Source organism: Cinclus cinclus, chromosome 3 (assembly GCF_963662255.1).
Source record: "Cinclus cinclus chromosome 3, bCinCin1.1, whole genome shotgun sequence".
Taxonomy (NCBI): domain Eukaryota; kingdom Metazoa; phylum Chordata; class Aves; order Passeriformes; family Cinclidae; genus Cinclus; species Cinclus cinclus.
The window spans coordinates 64,658,713-64,679,177 of record NC_085048.1 but is presented as its reverse complement, the minus strand read 5'-3'; the positions used below and the strand labels follow the sequence as shown (position 1 = coordinate 64,679,177).

General features: G+C 37.6%; 1 protein-coding gene across 1 annotated transcript in view; it reads left to right on the top strand.

The window, feature by feature from the left end:
- Window positions 1–20,465, top strand: part of SHPRH (SNF2 histone linker PHD RING helicase) — a 46,487-nt gene that overhangs the window by 3,015 nt on the left and 23,007 nt on the right. Inside the window, exons 3-14 of the mRNA XM_062490127.1 lie at window positions 3,493–3,711; window positions 4,024–4,102; window positions 4,888–5,038; window positions 6,331–6,436; window positions 6,935–7,191; window positions 8,543–9,238; window positions 11,305–11,556; window positions 12,366–12,444; window positions 14,371–14,534; window positions 14,641–14,897; window positions 17,661–17,782; window positions 20,236–20,324. Coding sequence (XP_062346111.1) covers window positions 3,493–3,711; window positions 4,024–4,102; window positions 4,888–5,038; window positions 6,331–6,436; window positions 6,935–7,191; window positions 8,543–9,238; window positions 11,305–11,556; window positions 12,366–12,444; window positions 14,371–14,534; window positions 14,641–14,897; window positions 17,661–17,782; window positions 20,236–20,324 — 2,471 coding nt within the window. The remainder of the gene's footprint in view (window positions 1–3,492; window positions 3,712–4,023; window positions 4,103–4,887; window positions 5,039–6,330; window positions 6,437–6,934; window positions 7,192–8,542; window positions 9,239–11,304; window positions 11,557–12,365; window positions 12,445–14,370; window positions 14,535–14,640; window positions 14,898–17,660; window positions 17,783–20,235; window positions 20,325–20,465) is intronic.

Here is a 20,465-nt window from a genome sequence, read left to right as displayed (position 1 = left end):
TTTTTGCTAACTGTTGCAGGCAGGGTTGCAGATTAGTAGGTAGGTGTATAGCTCAGTAAATACATTAACTTAGTGTTCAATGTTAGTGAAATCAATTCAAAAGTAAAGAATTATTCTGAAAGTGTTAGAGAACAAATGATCACTAAACCATTATGTAAGTTCATAGTGTGCATTGTGCTCTGCTCTGAATTAAGTAAAAGCATGTCGCAGAAATGAAAAATATTTGTGAGGGAAGACCCCAGGTGATTATGTGCTGTGAAACTAACATTTCCTAACAGTTTTGGAGCGTGAGCTTGCTGATGTAGCATAAAATAATACAGTCTTGATTCTGTGCTGATGAATGCATTCCTATTAAATGTTTCTAACAACTTAGTCTGTTTAAATTCCACCCATTTTTAAACAGAATTAGTTGAGGTTTTGTAAAATTTTACCTAAGTATATATTTTAACACTTATCAATAGCTGTCTAAAGTGAAGTCTGTACAATAACATTCCAAAATGAAGGTTCTTGTTCCCTGCACTGATGAGCAAATTCTCATGCTGATGGGGTTGTGCACAGGGATTTACAAAAATAAGGGGTATGACCTCTCTACTGCTACATTTAGTTTTGATATATTTTTCCTCAATGTACTCAGTTAATTCTGTTAATATCCTTCTAGATGGTTTTGAGACTGTAGCAGGAAGTTTGTCTATGTTTTGGCAAGGATAGCATAGATGCATTAAGTAATCTGGAAACAAAAGTGATAAAATATTTAATGTTGAGTTGAATCATTTAGGTTTTAACCCAGGACTGCCAAGTCAGCCACTCAGCCATGTTCCTAAGTGCCACATTTACATGTCTTTTAAATATTTCCAGTGGTGGTGACTCAACCACTTCACTGGGCAGCATGTTCTTACACTTGACAACCCCTTACGGGAAGAAATTTTTCCCTCTTACCCAGTCTAACCTTCCCCTGGTGCAACTTGAGGCCATTTTTTCTTGTTCAGTTACTTGGGAGAAGAGACCAACCCCCACCTTACTATGACCTCCTTTCAGGTAGTTGTAGAGAGGACTAAGGTCTCCCCCTCATCTACTTTTCTCCGAACAAGCCCAGCTCCTTCTGCTCCTTGTAAGAGTTGTGTTCCAGATCCATTACCAGCTTCATTGCTCTGCTCTGGATATGCTTCAGCATTTCCATGTCTTTCTTGTAGTGAGGGACCCAAAACTGAGTATAGTAACCTCACTACATGCGCGTAGTCCTCATGAACTGCCAGCCCTTTCTTCCAAGGGTCATATTTGGTTATATCCAAATCTGCCTGTTCAACTGGATGTTCTCTACTGTCTTACCTTTCTATCATATACCATTTACCTTCAGTTTTCTTAAATAGAATAATTTTTTTTGTACAAAGGTGTTTTTGGTATTTGTTTATTTAGTACCATATATGAGGCAACAAGTTTCCCGTCAATCTAGGCTGTTTTCATCAGTGTGGATATTGTTATACTGCAGTCTGGAAAAGGAAAGATCCTAATGCAGATGCAGTAGCAGAACTGTAGTTCAGTCATTGAAGGAATTAAATAGACTACTTGGAAAAACATCAGAGAAACTGATTTTTTTAGATAGTACAATACTATCTATTTATCAAATGTAAAAAAGATTGAGACCTCTGTAACTTAATTACATTTTGAAATGGTTGAAAGTATAATTAAATATTCACTGCTTAATGAGTAACTGAGAAAGGGATAAACTTCCCTAGCATCCTTTTCAAAATCCCTGTGATACCTAGAACCATTTAATAATGAAAAAAAATCTCTGAAAGAATGAATGATACAAAAAAGATAAGTACAAAAAATCCAATTGTATTTAAAAAATTGCTTTAAATTATATTGTAGACTTTGTTCTCCTTAAAATGCTGGGTAGACTTAGTTTATGTAGAAGTCAATTTATTATGATTAAAAATTTGAGATTTGAAGACTGTTATTTTAGCAAGTATGATAGATGTCATTATATATCAAATTCATTGATCAAAGTTATAATTTGCAAACACTCTAATTTTCTGTTCCTTTCCTAGAGTGAGGGGTATGTGTTAGATGATCCCTTTGAATGGTTTCTTTAATATATAAAGCTGAGTGCTTTTTTTGTGCTTTTTATTTGTCTGGATCATTAGAAAACCACATGTGCACTCTGATTGCCTTCTTTGCATTACAAGTCATATATATAGTTTACATGAATATGTAGAAACTTAATGTCTTTTCAGTGTTCTCATTTCTCTTGTGAAACCACTGGGATTGTTCCTTTGATTTGAAAGGATTAGGGCAGGCACTGATGGCTGCCATATATAGGTGTATAATTTCCTCCTTTTGTTTTGGAAATAATTTTTCACCTTCACCACCCATTTGAATGAAAGAAAGCTTTTGTCTTTCATGAAAGAGAGTCCTAACACCAGCTCCTGAATCTTATTTTAAGATTAAGCTTTCTGATTTTTGCCAGGTACATCTCTTTGTTTTGAGCCCAAGGCATCAGAATTAAAAATTGATTTAAGTGTGCCAGCTGTTAGCTGTTTTGTTGTAATGGTAAATATACTTTCAAGTCACTTTATGCTGAAAATGATAGCCTTGACCAGCTTCCAATTTTGGTGTGTTTTTGTGGTGAGAATTGCATGTTGTCCTGCTGCTACGATTTTCTTAACCAGGTGAATGAATTAAGGTTAATTTTACTCCTTTTTATAAGGTCATTTATTAATATTTAAATCAGAAGCACGAGATATTTGTGATTCTGTACCAATTAGAATTTTTTAGTGGAAGGTCTTTATTAAATAAATAAGTTCTGGTCATTCTATACCTAAATTCTAAAGAAAGAGCTTTGTTCTTCTTTATGTATACATCTGTGATCACCTAGCATGTTAACTTCTAGGTGTCTTAGTTCCAGCTGGGATAAAGTGATTTTTTTTTTTTCTTAGTGTCTGATCAGTGCCATGTGACAATAATGTTTGTCATGATTTGTTACTTTGTGCTGAGTGGTGCTTGCCCCAAGTCAAGGACTTTTCAGTCCTTGCTCTGCAGGTGCACAAGAAGTGAGGGAGCATGGCCAGGACAGCCAGAGGGATATTCCACACCAGAGAACAACATCCTCAGTTTGTAAACTGGTGAGAGTTGGCTGGGGGCCACCAATTGCCACTTGGGGATGGGCTGGGAAATGATTGGTGAGAGGTGAGCAATTGTACTGTGCATCACTTGTTTATTGGGTTCTTTTAATCTCTCTCTTTTTTTCCTTTTCATTGCTATTATTATTATTATTACTGTTGTTATTGTTACAATGTTTTTATTTCAGTTATTAAACTGCTCATTGTTTACTACTGCTGCTAGTGAGTCAGATGCAGTCATGGCATATGTTTAAATGACACTTTGCTTTGCTTGTTTTCATATGTGTGAACTAAATATGTTGCTGCAAAATTTATTGAAATGTTGTCCCAAGTTGATTGAAAATGCACGTCTTGAATTATTTGGTGTATGCAGATGAGCTGGAGGAAGATGAGGAAGAATCTGACATGGAACTAGAGCGACAAAATATCGAAGAACTTTATGACTTTGTAAGGCACACCCATCAGCAGGATATCCAATTACTGAGAGAGGATGTGCAGCATCCTGCATTAATTCCCATTCTGAGGCCGTACCAAAGTGAGGCTGTGAACTGGATGCTTCACCGAGAGAACCACACAAGTACTCCTAGTAGTGGCAAGTATATGGATCTGAAAAACTTGCAAAATTGAGGAAAATGTAATTGTATGGTCAGCAGTAATGTTTCCTTGCTGTTTGATTACAAGTTTTGCAAATTACTTCAGTATTTTCATAAAAGCTGTTGAGTAGTTCACTAAATGATAAGCTAGGTCTTGCTGAACAGCAGTTGATGTGTTGTTGGTCATGAAGCTCTGTGGAGGTGGCCTTCTGCTTTTTGTCCATTAATGTCAAAAAAAGGCTGAGTAATTCTAAGGAGTGTGCTGTTAATAGAGAAACTTCATCACAGTAACGTGAACACTTTCTCCATAGAAAATGCACTGCACTTCTTATGGCGGGAGGTGATCACTCTGGATGGAGTAAAAATCTACTACAATCCATTTACTGGCTGGTACGTTTTTGTAGTTGCTATTTCTGAGGACACCTCAGGGTTGTACTTTGTGAAAACCATGTTGGTAGCTTTATCCTGCAGGATAGAAGATATTGCCTAACTTGTTTTTCAGTTAGCAATTAAATAATTGGAACAGTGATACCTTGAATTTGGAGGAAAAGCACAGACTGATATATGTAATGCACAGATAAATGTGTAGATCTCAAGTTGAAGATGTCATTATTAAAGCTTTTCTTAAAAATGTCAGTAATTTAGTGGTTTGCTATTAACACTCTTTAACTTGAAGTATTGGAGGCTTTGATTTTGTGATCCAATGTTTTTAAAGTGCGAAGGAAGGCAGCAGTATAATGCTTTTTATTAATGCTAGGTATTGCATTACTGAATCTATTTCTTTTTTCTCATTAACTTGGTTAAAATAGAACCTTTTGATTGCTAGTTTGCTTTTTATTTTTCCCTATGTAACTTTCAGATCTTTTTTACATGTGAATATAAAAATATTTCACATTTTTTGAGACTAATGCTATGATATGCAAATGTTAGCAGGGCAAGGCCTAGTAGTAGGTAAAAAAATTCTATAATTCTGGCATGCGTGTTTGTCTTGGTCGGGTTCATACACCCGAGAAGCTTGCTAGTTTTTGTTAATCTCAGCTTAACTAATAAAAGGTAATGCCTTACCTTACTAACTTTGCCTTGCTGAAGCTATGCTGTGTGTCTCTGAACTCACATTTCTCTGTCACAACATTCTGTAGTTGTTGACTTTCACTGGGAATGTACTTGAATTTTAGTATTATCCGTGAATATCCAACTGCTGGACCCCAGTGGCCTGGAGGTATTTTGGCAGATGAGATGGGTCTTGGAAAAACAGTAGAAGTGTTGGCTCTTATTCTGAATCATACTGGACCAGACATTAAACAGGATGATCTGACATTACCCGAGGTAAGGAAACGAGGTTGAGAGTTGTTATGAAGAAAATGCTTTTCAGAATGAATGCAAGTGCACTTCTCTTGAGTTTATTGCTTACTGGTTTATAGAAGTCCATATTTAAAGCTGTATTACTGTGAAGGTTTTTCCCTTAGTAGGACATGATGCTTGGTGGTGTAAATGGTAGAGTAGTTTGCATGAGAACCTGTTGATCCTGTACCATTGTTCAATGGTTTTATCAGGTAGTTGTGCTGTTAATATAGTTTGGACAGGTTTCAGTAGAGTATAAATGCATAATTTAGTTTACCATGTTGGAGGTAATTCTCCTTTACTTCATTGTATTGATGAGTGTCAAACATCCATTAGACACTTGTTCTGTGCTAAAATAGGAACAGTTTGTTCTGAATAAAGGTTTCTGCTCTTCCTCTATTTCATATAATAAATGAGTTTATTCAGCAACAGTTTTCCATCTTTTCACTTTGCTCATCATACCTATTGTGAAAACTTGGCACGTCCGTTAAACCTAAAAACTCTGAAGGGAAAGAACCATTATTTTTAAGTAAACTCTTAACACTTTGTGAATTCCATCCCTTGGAAATCGTGACAGCCAGTTTAGTTGTACATTTATCAGAGTGATCTCCTGCCTGCTTGCAATTTTATCAGTTAAAATGACTTAATTCTTAGAGAGAATAAGATTATTCTTAAACATATAAGAGGGTCAGTACTGAATAGTGCAAAGAGGAGTATAAGCACTAAAGTGCCTGGATGCTGACTGACAACAACAGCTAGAGACCAGAACTTTTGGAGGGCTGGAGTTACTGAAACTGTTTCATGATGTAAGTAGTTGGGACAGGCCTTTTAGCTAGTATATTATGCTAATAATGCAGCAAATTTTTGGGAAATCCCTAAAAGCAGAGATATACTTTTTATACAGCTGACTAGGGTTCTTCCTCTGTATTGCTTACTTCCTTTTGTGTTTCTAGCTATATATTAAATGTATCTTTTCCTCCCCTATCAGGAACCTAGGTCACTTACAGCTGTAGATTCCTGCAACTTAATGCTAAAGCAGTGGAGGACCCAAGAGGCTTTCAGAGCTGCTCTTTGTATTAGGGTACTGTTTGCAAATAAATTGATCTGAATAATGTGTCACTCCGTACATTATAAATGAGCTATCTGAGCAAATTGGTGAGATCAGGACATACATTTGCTGCAGCTCATGCTTGTTTTTAAGTGTGAGGAGATTAATGAAGGTCAGAGTGACTGTGAAGAGACATGAGCTAATAACTATTTAATGTTGTCTGCATTAGGGTAAGCTTGTGAACTTCTTTGTTCCACCTCAACCTTTAGAGGGAAGTAAAAAGAAAAAGCCAAAGGAAATGGAGCCTAAATTAAAGGAAAAAATACAGTATCCTAGTAAGTATTTCTCACGACTTCTGAAATACATTTTCTTTTAACATTGTCTTATATTGGCCACTGTCTACGAGTTCAAGACAAACGTTGACTTCTTCAGAATGCAATTATTCTTTTGCTGAGCACTATCAAGTAGGATTGCATGTTACAAACAGGTGATCCACAGTTAAAAGTAAAGTTTCTAACTCGGACCTCTGTACTATAGAGCTCCTATGTAACTAGAGGTCTTCATAGTTCATGCATTTAAATGAAATAAGCTGTCTTTTTTATGCCTGAGAAAGAAAATTGAGTGATTTTATTTCTGTTGCTGTCCAACATAGTTTTAGAATCACTGCAAAACAGCAATCTTTAGAGCTACCTCAAGGAAAAGCTTGTCAAAACTGCTGCCTGTCTACATTTTTTAGGTGAACACTATGCTTAGAGTTCCCTTAATATGTATTCTGTGAGGTAACTTCATTTTATCTAAGGCTGTAAGTTGTTTTATTTTGATTCTTCATACAGGCTTACGAGTAATGATATTAGCAGCTGTAAAGGAAATGAACGTGAAGAAAGGAGCATCCATTATTGCAATATTTAAGTACATCAGTTCTATATATAGGTACGACACACAGAGAAATAGACGGCTTCTCAAGAGAACTCTAGAAAAACTAATTGCAGAACAGGTGGTAGAACAAGTTAAAGGACATGGTCTGGCTGGGTCTTTCAAGCTGGGAAAGAATTACAAGGAACAGAAGAAGCGAGAAAGAACCAAAGGGCAGGTAAAACATACTGCTGTAGTCACTTCAAAGAATGTTGCAAAGACTGTTCTTTTTTCTGCCAATTGCGTGCTACTCTCAGCTGTACTGTCTGTGTGCTGTAGTTCAGTGACACTGATTTAGTGGTAAAAATTAAGAAAACTGCAGCAGTTTCTTTGAAACTCATAAATAAAGCAGAAATCATAAGTAGATAAAATTTGGGGCTAAAATATTAACTGTATCTGTCATAAATCTTTTAAAATAGTGTCACTGGGAGTTGTATTGTTCTTACTCTGAAGTTGTTTTTCAAATACTGGTAAACATTAACCACATCCTCAAAGTTGAAATTGATATAAACCCTTAATATCTATGTACTGATGCATTCATTAAAATAAACAGTGAGGAGAAAGTTGTTAGGGTTGGAATGGACTTTAAAATTAATCTAATTCCAAACCCCCTTACTGTGGGGATACCTTCCACCAGACCACTTCCACTAGGTTGCTCAAACCCCCATTCTACCTGGCCTTGAACACTTCCAGGTTTGGGTCATTGCTGTCTCTGGGCAGCCTGTTCCAGTGTCTCACCACCTCACAATGAAGAATTTCTTCCTAATATCTTATCTAAACCTATTTTTTCATTAAAAACTATTCCCCCTTGTCCTCTCACTTTGTGCTCTTGCAAATATTCCCATTACAGCTTCTTGTAGCCTTCCCTCAAGTACTGGAAGACCATAATTTAGCCTGAAGCCTTCTCTTCTGCAGGCTGAACAATGCCAACTCTCTTAGCCTTTCCTTATAGGGGAGGTGCTCTAGCCCTCTAATCATCTTTGTGGCCCTCCTCTGGACTTCCTCTGACAGGTCCACATCTTCTTTATGTTGGGAATCCAAGAGCTGGATTGCAGTACTCCAGGTGGGGTCTCACAAGAGGGAATAGATAGGCAGGAGCTCCTCCCTTGCCCTGCTGCCCATGTGTCCACCGCCCAGGACATGATTGGCTTTCTGGGCTGCAAGTGCACATTGCTGGGTTGTGTCCAGCCTCTCACCCACCAGTACTCCCAAACCCTTCTCAGCAGGGCTGCTCTCAGTCTGTTCTTCCAACCCAGCTGCAGGACCTTGCACTTGGTCTTGTTGAGCTGTGTGATATTCCCATGGGTCTGCTTGTCAAGTTTGTCCAGGTCCCTCTGGACAGCATCACATCCTCCAAGTGTGTCAGCTGTACTGCTCAACTTGGTGTCATCTGCAAATCTGCTGAGGGTGCACTTGATCCCTCTGGCTATGTCATTAATGAAGACATTAAGTAGCACTGGTAGATGTTGAATGTCACTGGGCAAGTCTCAGTGCAAAGTCTGACATTCTTGGTTAATTTTACTTTGTAGGTAGCAAGGACTTCAGAAAACACTCAGAAGAAACAATTGATTGATGCTAAAACTCAAACCAAAGAATCAAGAAACAGTGACGTAACATCTGAAAATGTCTTTAAAACTGCTTCACATGGGAATATTGCCATGGAAGAACATGATTATTGTACAACTAGTAAAAATAACGGGAAATCTGAAGCAGATCATGAGAACTCTGTAGAAGATAAAGATGTTAAGCAAGAAACTGTGGTCCCAAAGTCTCCAGATTTTCATGGCAGCCTCCTTGTCTCCAGTGACATGAACAGTCATCCTGATGTTGATACATCTGAAACTGCATCTGATGTCCAGCAGGAAATGCCAAAGGTCCAGTCCTCACATTCCCAAGAATGTGCTGGCAGTAGCGTGCAACATACCAGTTCTGTCTTTCCATTTAATACCTCTGAGTATCGTTTTGAATGCATCTGCGGTGAACTTGGACTGGCTGACTACAAAGCTCGTGTGCAGTGCCTGAAATGTTACCTATGGCAGCACGCAGAATGTGTAAACTACAAAGAGGAGAATCTGAAGAGCAGGCCTTTCTACTGTCCCCATTGCCTTGTGGCAATGAAACCAGTTCCCACAGGAGCGACTCTGATCATTTCTCCGAGTTCTATTTGTCACCAGTGGGTAGATGAGATCAACAGGCATGTAAGATCATCATCTCTTCGAGTTCTGGTAAGATTATATAACTTCATATTCTGGAGAGTTATTTTATCAAGGCTTGGGGCTTCCTGTCTGATATTCTGCATCACTTGAAGTTCAGAGGTCTTTGTCCTCTGTGTCAGAGTTCTACATTTCCTGCTGCTAGACCGATGCTTTGGCATTATGTGGTGAATCAGTGTCCCAGAAAGACAGTCTGCAATTAGTTCTTAATTTCTTTTCCTGTTTTAGTTGGTCCCTGGGAGATAAATCAGTGGACTAGATTGTATAGCAGCTGAAAGCAAATTTTTGCACAGTTGTAGCAACATGTGATTTCTGAGAGGGAAGGCTGTTTGAAAGACTGCCAAGGAACTCAACAAGGTCTATGGGTGTTTTGAGTGTTGTGTCACTGTACAGTTGCACTTAAGCAATTCTCTGACTGCTGCTTCTCCTTTTGTTCTAGATAAAAAAATGTTTCCATAGGTAAAGCCTGTAGTTTTGCATTTCTGGTTCTCAAACTTTATAAACGAGATCTTGGGGATTGGTGTTTACTGAAAACAATACTGTTGCACATTGGGTGTTGTAATGCAGAAACTAACAAATGTGTTAAACTCATATGGTTTTCCTAGGGCCCAGTCCAAGTTTAATACCAGCTTTGATGAAAATTATCAGAAATAGATTTACATGGTAACGATAAAATAGTTTAAATACTGAATTCAGTACTTTGAACTGTGTGACATCTCCCATTCTACAAGATTGTTTTCAGTTTCTTTTAACTGCCAACTGTGAGACTTGTTTTCAGTGTTGCTTCAAAATGAAAATTTGGTGTTTTATTTATTGCTATGGTAAAATGAAAGTAGTGGAAATGTTTCAAACAGTTTCCCATGCTAACAACTTTTGCATTGGATATGAAGTGTGTTTTTTACTCTTCAATTACTTACAACCCATGGGAAATTCTAATGGTTTTATGTAATAGAACAAGAAATTAAAATTTATCAGTATGTCTTGCTTACGGCAGATTGTCTTTTCCTGCTGCTGTGAAAACAACCAAAACTTGGCCAAGTTATAAATCTCCAGAAAATCTACTCATAAATACTTGAAGAAATCATTAGACTTTGGCAGCTGTTTATTTCTTCTTGGTTGCTTCAGAGAGCATGTTCTTTTTGGTTAATTTGTTTCTTTTTCTTCCCCTGCCAAGCTCCTCTTGTGTTTTGTTGTATGTTCAGTGACCTGGGTGGCTCTGTTGCCCCACTCAGGGGCTGAACAGAAAGAAATTACCTGCAAGTGTTTCTTTCAATTGGCAGAAACACTCTTGCCATATGCACAAATGTAAGGGAAGATTATTACTGGGAGAAAAAGTAGGGTTAAGAGTGAAATTAAGAGTGTAATCGTGTGCTAATCATCAAGGGGTAAAGAGCAGTTATTTTAACTTCTGTATGTTTCTGAAGGGATTTGGCTTAACATTATGAGGGAGATAAGAAAAGTACTTCTGATAACAGAACAAATGTCAATATAAAAGGTGTCCATTAGTACATAGGGATTGTTTTTTACCTAGGGTATTTTTTTACCATCTCTGTAGGTAAAACTTAGAGTGTAATTTCTGGTTTTGATGCATATTTCTGTCTTTGCCTAATCATCCTGTAAATTTTAGTGAGTAATATTTTTGGGAGAAAGGTAATGCATCTACAGTAAGGGGGAGGAGACTGAATGTGTAACATTCATAATGTTGTTGACTTACATAATGTTGTTCCTTACAACATTACAGAATACCTAATCTTCAAACAACTGTTACAACAAATAACTGGTGTAGAAAATAATGAGGTCCTCTCTTCTTTAAAGGAGGAAGTAAATGTTTTGCAAAGTCATAAAATGTTATACATATAAATTTTGCATGCATGACTCTGTTGTATCTATTAGGTTTCTTAGGTGAATTTTCTACCATACTATTATATGAATCCAGATTTTATGAATAGTTTTTTTCATATGAGCAGCACTGATAAAAGCTTACACATATTAAGTTGTACTAATATTCTGGCATTTTTATCAAAGAGCCTCTTACCTCCCTTGTTTGCTCTTGTGTTGGTGACTGTAAATGTCTGTAGGTGTACCAAGGTGTGAAGAAGCACGGCTTTTTGCAGCCGCACATGCTGGCAGAGCAGGAGGTGGTTATCACCACCTACGACGTCCTGCGCACGGAACTGAACTACGTGGACATTCCCCACAGTAACAGCGAGGACGGGCGCCGCTTCAGGAACCAGAAGCGCTACATGGCCATCCCCAGCCCCTTGGTAGCAGTGGAGTGGTGGAGGATCTGCCTCGATGAAGCCCAAATGGTTGAATGCACTACTGCAAAGGTATGACATTCCTGGTCACGCATTCATTTAACTTGAAAATGTTTGGACAAGTCTATTGTAAATAATAGAGTAGTCTTTCCTCTCCCCCTCTCTATGTTCAGAGTACACTCATGTAATTTATCCTTGTCCCTTGTTCTTTAGCAAGTGAATTTTCTGTTGGACATGTCTACTATTAAATGGTTCTTGTGTTGGAATTTTGGCAGATTGTGAAGTATATCCAGCTCAAAAAATACTTCACATAATCTATACTGACAGTTTAAAGAACTAGGTCATCGTGTTGTATATGGTGTTTGATAATTTCAAACAAGATACTAGCCTTGTTCAGTGATGTGATTCAGAGGCATAGATATGTCCTTTGGGCCTACAAGCTAAAATAGTCAGCAGTCTTCTGCAAACTCAGGGGATAGAGTCTGCAGGGGAATTATTTTAATTAGTGTTTGTCCAGCCTTTTTTTCCCAAGACAGGAAGACAAAAATGCTATTTATATAATGCCTTAAATTAAATGCCTTTAATGTTTAAATTTTTTTAACATACAGTTTATTTTGCTATCTATTTGCCTTCTATGAACCCTTAAAAGCCACATCTTCTTCCAAGTCATCAAGTGCAATTATCAGCTTTCAATTACCTTCTAAAAAGATCAGAAGTTTTATATATATTTTTTATAACGCATTGCACTAATGCTGCTTCTAGGTCTAAGGGTGCATTCTGGAAAGATATCCACACTTCTCAAAAATAAAGTTCACATATTGTCAGACTTCGTTCCACTCTGTTTTTCCTTTCCTACCATTGGCTCTCTGTCCTTTCATTAGGCTGCTGAAATGGCACTCCGTTTGAGTGGAATCAATCGTTGGTGTGTCAGTGGCACTCCTGTGCAGCGGGGATTAGAAGGTGAGATTTCATGTAGCATTGTAATCTGTGGGATTTCATTATGGTGATAACTAGGTGGGGATTTGAAGCAGTGAAAATGTCTGCTAGTTTTGTTCTGAATTGTTAGGTACTCTAACTTTGTATGCCATAAAATTTAAGCATGATGATAAAGCCATCAATGTATGTATCAATATGAAAATTGAGGAGCTGAAATGTTTTTGTCTCCTTGAGTTGGACAAATACTTTGGGGAGCAGAGAAGCTGTGTAATAGCTGACTCAAGTCTGTTCTTCAGTTTTCACTTAGCGGAGTGGATAAATATTAACTCTTCTTGATTGCAGATAGTCTGCTCTGGTTACAGACTCCTGTGAGCTGTCAAATATAGCAAGCAAAGCTGTATTTGCTTTTTGCATAGCTCTGTATCAACTGCTGTGGGCATCCACTGTCATGAATATAAATTCTAAAAATTGTTCTAAAGCCTATGAAACTGTCTCAAGTAAGTCCTATGTAAGGACTTAATGAATTGAGATGTGTGGAGTAGGTAGCTGTACGTTAGCAGGTGACATTTATCTTGTCCTTTTTTTGTGTGGTGCTCAGTTTCTGTAGACAGGTTTCAGATAGAGACAGAATAAAAGAAAGGCAGCTGACTAACTGCTTTGTCTCCCTGTGTTCTCTGATGGATTTTGGAATATGTGATATACACTGGGGCAATGCGTCTGAAAGTGAATAAATCAGTGTAAGCATTTGTGGACTGTTGTTGGATACTAAGTTGTAAAAATCAGTATTTTAGATTAATTCATGAAGGAATTGTGAATTAATTTTATAAATACATATAATAGTTGAGAATACATCATTGATAAAGGAAAAACTGCAGAAAGAAGTGAATGATTTTAGTGTTGTGATGAACTCCTTCAAGGCCTTGTGTGTGATAGTGTTGATTTAATACCTACCTGAAATGTCATACAGTTCATAATGCATGTTGACAGACTCTCAGGCTATTATACTAGGGCAGCCCCCATCATGTTGGGGATGGAAACTGCTGACTCACTTCAATCTGTGCCACTGCTGCTGTAATGCAGTGGGATAGGACCTCGGAGTAAACAATCACTTCTTGCATAGAAATCATTCCCAGGATTTTTCTTCCTCTGGTCTGTGATCTATTTGGTGGATGTCTTGATACTTTTAGCTGAATACTGAATTACAATTAAGCTAACAGAATAAGGAATGTAGCCAACAGATTTTCAAGAATTATAAGATATCATCACGTATCTGTTTCTGCAGTATGCACATGCAGCTTTTAAATGTGTGCTTCTGTATTTTTCCAGTAAGATTTAGACAGAAGTTTAAAGTCAGTATGTCCTTGCATTTCCTTCCAAAATGTGACAGGTTTCTGAATTAGGCAGAATTAGCCAAATGTATTTTCTCAATTAGCAAGAAAACAATTGAAGTGTCTTTTGTTAATTTCTTATGCATTAGAGAAGTGAAAATTCTTCTGAATTGCAGCCCCTTGTAGGACTGTGGGCAGCAGACAGCTGGTGCACAGCAGGCTCTGAAGTAAGGATGCTGAGCAATATTGGTTTAGAAAAACCTGGCAAACCCAGTTAACCATATGCAGTCATGTAATTTGTACATCTTGTCTCTGCTCTGAATAGTTTTAAATTCTTTGCTCTCTTCTGCTAAACTTAAAATTAAGCAAGTGTCTCACAAATAGCTATATTCTCTCAAGTTGTGTGGAAATCAAAAACGAGCTAAAGGAGAGAGCTCCCACCACCCAGTCCCCTGCCTCAATTTGTGTATTTTGCTGAGGGAGTGTCTGGAAAACAAGTGCAAAAGATAAAGGCCAGAAGGGAGATGGTTTATGACTGATGGCCTTTGTATGTATGGCAGTTAATTTTTTTTTGAAACATATTGCAAAGTATTAAAACTCAAACACTTTATTTTCTTGGCAGATTTGTATGGATTAGTCCTTTTTCTTGGAGTTGATCCTTACTGGGTCAAACATTGGTGGGACCAACTACTATATCGACCTTATTGCAGGAAAAATCCCCGGCCTCTCTACAGTCTAATTGCGAAGATAATGTGGAGATCAGCGAAGAAGGATGTGATTGACCAAGTAAATAAAAGTTTTTTTGAGTTTTAGAATTCCTGAACATCATTTGTCAATAATTTTATTTGCAAATTACTTACTTTCTGTATTAACTTTCTTTATTAAATTTCAGATTCAAATTCCCCCTCAGACAGAAAATATACACTGGCTTCATTTCTCTCCTGTGGAGAGACACTTCTATCATCGCCAGCACGAGGTGTGCTGCCAGGATGCATTGGCAAAACTCAGGAAGATTTCAGACTGGACACTTAAGCTCAGCAGCCTCGATAGAAGGACTGTGACTTCTATTCTATACCCTTTGCTACGGCTGAGGCAGGCCTGCTGTCACCCACAAGCTGTTCGGGGAGAGTTCTTGCCGCTACAGAAAAGGTGAATTTCTGCCATTTCTTAAATGGCATACTTTATCCAAGGCAAAATGCTGATTGTCTCCAGCAGTGCAAGTTCTTGTACAGTCTTCAAATCAGCCTAATTTAAGCTTCTTTAGTTAAATGTACAGCTATGGCACACCAAGGTAGTCTGACCTCAGAAGCTGAACACGGCACAGTGAGGTTATTAGTGTAGTTCTTGTGTTAAAGAACATAGTACTGAAGGCATTTGATTCTCCAGTGGCATTCTAACCTTACTATGATTAGGGTATTGCAGGTAATAGATTGAATGTGAAACAAACCAAATTATTTTTTTAAAATAAGCCCTTTGCTTTTTTTTTCATCTTGTACAAAACTCACGTTCATGAATGAGAACAATGAATCAACAGAATTAAATAATTCTTTAGTTCTAAGAAAATGTTAGTGTGAGGTTGCAGAATTTGTAAAAGTAGATCCAAACTTGAAAGCTGTTCAAATGTTCTGTTCGCGTCCTTTCAAGATCATCTCCCCTCACAAGTGCTCTGCAAGTACCAGTTTGGTCTCAACTTTTGTTACACCAGAAAAAAAAGGCATGTTGCCAGTCCTATTGTGAAATGTAGCTGCTACTTTTTCAGTCACTTAGAAGGAGGTTGTGAAAGCTGTTTACATTCCAGACTTTGAGTGCTGTCTGTGCTTCTTTTTAAAGCTACAGGTAGGGAAAAATTTCAACTTTTAGCACTGCCAGTGTTATTGCTGCTGTTTTCTAGTCCATCCATTCTATTTAGTCTCTTTCGGTCCTTGTAAGAAGTTTTGTCCTACTCCTTGCTCTTTTTTATACAGGGCACTTGTGGTGCCTAAGCAGCTGAAGCTGACTTTGCACCTACTTGAGCAGAGACCAGTAGTTAAGACACTGTGTGGTACCACTTACTGTAGCAGGCTGCTAATGTGGAAGCAAGGACTCAAACATAGGAGAAATTAATATTTCCACCCACCATACAAGATTATTTGCATTAAAATAAGCCAGTATAGTATAAATGTAAGATATATAAACTGAGCAGTGTATCGTGGGAGCAGCTTTGTACTGTGTTGATTATGGTGGAATGGTTTGCAGTGACAGCTGCATAGGAAGTGATGGAAAAACCAGCAATGAAAATTCTGTCTTTCCTAAAATCACATGTACCAAGCAAAGTCAATTCCCAGCACTGTTTGCATACCTTTTTTTGTGAACCCAATTCTACTGCAGCAGTGGATGTTCCCAGAATAGAGATATTTGGTTCCTTTCTTTGGTTATATGTAGGAGAATAATGAAGAAATTCTCTGCTAGGATCTTTGATGAATAAGAGAAATTTACTGGAATAGGAAAGTTTATGCTGGAGAATATGGATAAGAGACATGGACCTGGAATAAAAACCTGAGTTTGGAGCATATTTGGTTCTATGATAGATAACCTTTTCCCCAGCGGTGTAGTGAAGGCAGTAAATGAAATCTATTCAAGAAAAAAAGGAAAAGGTCTCAAAAGAGATTTTTCTAGGTTCCCACAGTTTAACTGAGTAGAAACCCCTTATTTTTGTCTTAATTGATACTCTCCGACTGTGTATCAAATTGCATATTTTATATGAACATCCTTTTGCTGTTAAAAGTTTTCTTGGAACTGCTGATGGCTTTGAAAATAAAAGGTAAGTAGCAATGGTGGAAGTATCAGCATATGGAGGTGTTATGTATTTGCCATTGCCTTTGCAGAATTCAGTAATTAAAAATAGTGATTATATTGATTTAAAACTGACTCTGGTGTAAAACTGTACTATAAAACCAAGAATCAGTTTCTGCAACAGGAACAACATTGCAAGCAAGGTAATTAAAGGCCTAGGCAAGGGTATCCTTCCAGTATCATTTGAGCCCAGTCTGTGTAAGAGTTATGTCACCTCTTACTCTGTTCCACAGTGCTGAACACCAAGTAGTAAACACTGCTCCTGAAGGTGAATGAGGCTGAGAAGCAGAGTCTCAGTGGAGGGGGGTGGTGTCTGGTCTAACAGCAGCAACTGGTGCTAGAAGCAGCCTCTGGTCAGCTGTTGTAGGCTGTTGCTATTGTTTACTCTTGTCTCTTCATATCAGTCCTCTGATTCTTTCACCTGTGGCCTTACTCCAAGGCATTCTTCAAGCTTCCTTCTTGAATCCTTTTCACTTCTGTTCCTGCTTCTCTCCTTTCTCTCCATTTCTGGTATTTTTGTGTTAAGCTAATTCTCTTCAGCTGAAATTCTTCTCATAATTTGCAGATATGACAAATGTAGGCAAGGAAGTTTAGAGTGATTTTTGCTAGTCTTCTCTGTTCTCATTTCACACATTTTCTTCTTTACGTTGCCACTTAATGTGTTTTGTGTTTAGATTAGTAGCAGAGGGTAGAAGTGTAGTCTGTCATAGCTGTTGTCATCTGAACAGTTTTGACAAAATGAGGTCTCTTTTGCTTGTTTCCAGTTCACTACTAACAGAGAAAAATATTTTGCCCCATGAAGGATTATTTTACCAAGTTCAAATTTTCTTCTTGCATCTTATTTCTTTGTGTTCCAGGAGATGTCAACCTCTGGACGCATTCAAGTTAGAGTAAAGCTCTAGCAGGAAAAAAATCTGACAGCTAGAGATTTTTTAATAAGTAATAAGAAATCTAAAAAAAATATATATTTGCAGTATGTTGGATGTGTGTAATGATCTGCTGTGCTGCTCAGCATGACCCTCTTACTTTTCTAGTACTGAGATTTTGTTTCACATTTAAGCCATTTGGTCTCCTTTCCAGCACCATGACCATGGAGGAACTGTTGGCATCTCTACAAAAGAAATGTCGAACAGAGTGTGAAGAAGCTCACCGACAGCTCGTGTGTGCTCTTAACGGCTTAGCTGGTATCCATATCATTAAAGGTAAGGCCAAAGGGCTGTAGCATATGTTTTATTCCTTTCAGTATGGGAGTAAAGGATATGCTCCTTCTCTGTGTACAGGGAGTTTAAAAGAAGTACTTGTGTAATTGTACTTAACCTGCTTTTGTTTTGTCAGTACTGCTTTGTGGGCTTCCCTTGTGCCCCCCCAGCCATGCAAACTGCTATGCTGACTCTGGTTTCCTTTTGCTGCTCTTGCTAGGCAGCTCTGTCAATGTCAATTTTGTCTGAATTAGAAGGAGAAGAAAGCTTTGAATGAGAGAAAAAAATAATTACATGAATCTTGTTTACCCCACAAAATAGAATTCAATCACAATTACTCAGTTATGAATGTGCAAAAATGCCTCTTTTTCAAGTTCTTCTAATGCTGTTTCAATTTTTCCAGCCCATGTCAAAGTCTTCCTTCGAAGAGAACAGGCAAACTGCCTTTTCTCTTACTTGCCTCACAGAAAGACTATATTCAGATTCTTTAATCTACAGTTAGTATATTTGAAGTACTTTGTTATGATTGCAGGATGGAGATAAGTGTTTCTGATAGAGTTAAGTGCTTAAAAAGAGTTACCTACAGAGGTAATGCTTGTAAAATACACTCATAGCAAAAAATGTGTTTGGCCTGTTTTGAAAACCAGGTTGGTAAAAATTTTGTCTGATGAGAAACAAAAGCAGGACAAAAGAGGCAGAGTTCTGGTCTGTTACTTCTCCCCCAGTATTACCTTTACAATCAGCCTTCCTTATGAGGAAGGGGGATGCACACCTTACATAAAAGTGTCTAATTGACAGCCTATAGGTCGAAATTATCAGTCGAAATTCAGTTACTACAGGCAAAGAAAAGAGTAACATTCGCACTTACTTGTTTCTACTTGTTGTCCTGCTTTTATGCTCACCTTTCTACTCAGGCCCATCTGGACCCTGAGATCAATGGTTTTGTAGATGTGGTGGCAGTGTAATTGCCAGTTGTCACTACCTTCATCAGGAGGAATAAGATGTTGATGGTTTGTTCCTCACACAAGAATCCAGTGAGGGTCATTTTTATGTTTGCTAGCACTTTTGCACCTTTCTCTTTCTTCATTGGTCTGCAGCTCCATAAAAACGCCAAATTTAGTGTACATGATGCCTTTTATGAATGTTACATACTCTTTCTTTGTTCTCTTTGTTGCCCCTAAAACCAGTTTTGTCCAGCTCTAAGTCTGCATTTCTTTGACTGTGGGTGAGTTGTTTATAGCCATGGCTTTCTTATTCACTGCCAAGCCTGTGTACCATCTCTTAGCATCCCATGGCTGTACTCTACACTGCATCTTATATCTTTACTTGTCAATAGCCTCTGCTATTGTTAGTAGGCCTGTATTTCCCTACACTACATCATTGTGGTAGTTGTAAATATCTCATTCTACATGGAATAACTGCTTGTTACTTTTGTTTATATAAAGCTGTGTTTATACTATATAGAGATAAGAGTTTAAAAATATACTAAAAACTAGCCGTAGACACCTAGTGAATTACAGAAATTGCTATCACAGCTAAGCCTAATAGAAGGTTCAGGCAGGTCAAGAAAAATTGAAGGGAGGCCTGACAAGCTTCAAGCTAGCAAATTCCGCACGTAGCTTTTGGCTAGTTCCTAGTAATTGCATTTCTGTATTGCAGGACAACACCCTTACAAATGCAACTCATTCAATGTAAGAAACAGCTGATCTTGTTGACATGAAATTGTTACACTTCCATATAGATAGGATGATGTTATTTGTTTTATTCTGTTATCTGTTTTTATGCATTTCTTGTTCCTGTATTTCTCCATGTTTTAAGAGTGTCTAAGAGTATTACTGGCTAAGTAAATTTCCATCAGTTGAAAAAAGAAAATTAAAATGGATTTATTTTTTCACTGCTTTTCCACATACAACTTCAATTTTGTATTTATTTTTAATTTATATAAGCTATTTTCTGAGAAGTGATTGTGATGCTGGCAGCTTACATTAGTACTTATGCTCCCTGCATGTACCTAATCATTTCTGCATTTCTGAAATATGACACAACTTTCATGGTTTTCACTGGGAGAGTGAATTTGCAGTGCAAATTTAGCAATGCATCAGTGCAATGAGTTGGGTCTTTTTTAAGTGCAACATGAGATGTTTTTGAATTTATACGACTATGAACACATATTTTAAGATTAAGAGGTTTACAGATCTTACAGTCACAAAAGATACTTAATTTGGAAACTGCATAAGTCTTAGTAGAATATAATATTGTATGTCTTACCAGTTTTCTGGGGGACAGGCATGGAATGACTAGGAAGGAATTGCTTGAAGACAGGCACTTACTATACAGACTCTTTGAGAACATCTTAGTATTTTACAAGTAACGTATTACTTGTAAGGTCATGGTTGCTTGTATATTTAAAAACCAACACAATATGTCTGTGTTTTTGCTACTCTTTTTTAATTCAGGAGAACATGCATTGGCTGCAGAGCTGTACAGAGAAGTACTAAGATCATCTGAAGAGCACAAAGAAAAGCTCAAAACAGATTCCTTGCAAGTGAGTGAGCATTGAAATGTAAAGAGACGTAGTTAAGAACTGGAATACTTTAGATTTAATTTAACAGGTCAGTCTTTTCTTCATCCCAGTGGTGTGCTGAATTACTCTTTCAGCCTGCTGTAATGATCACAATCTTTTGAT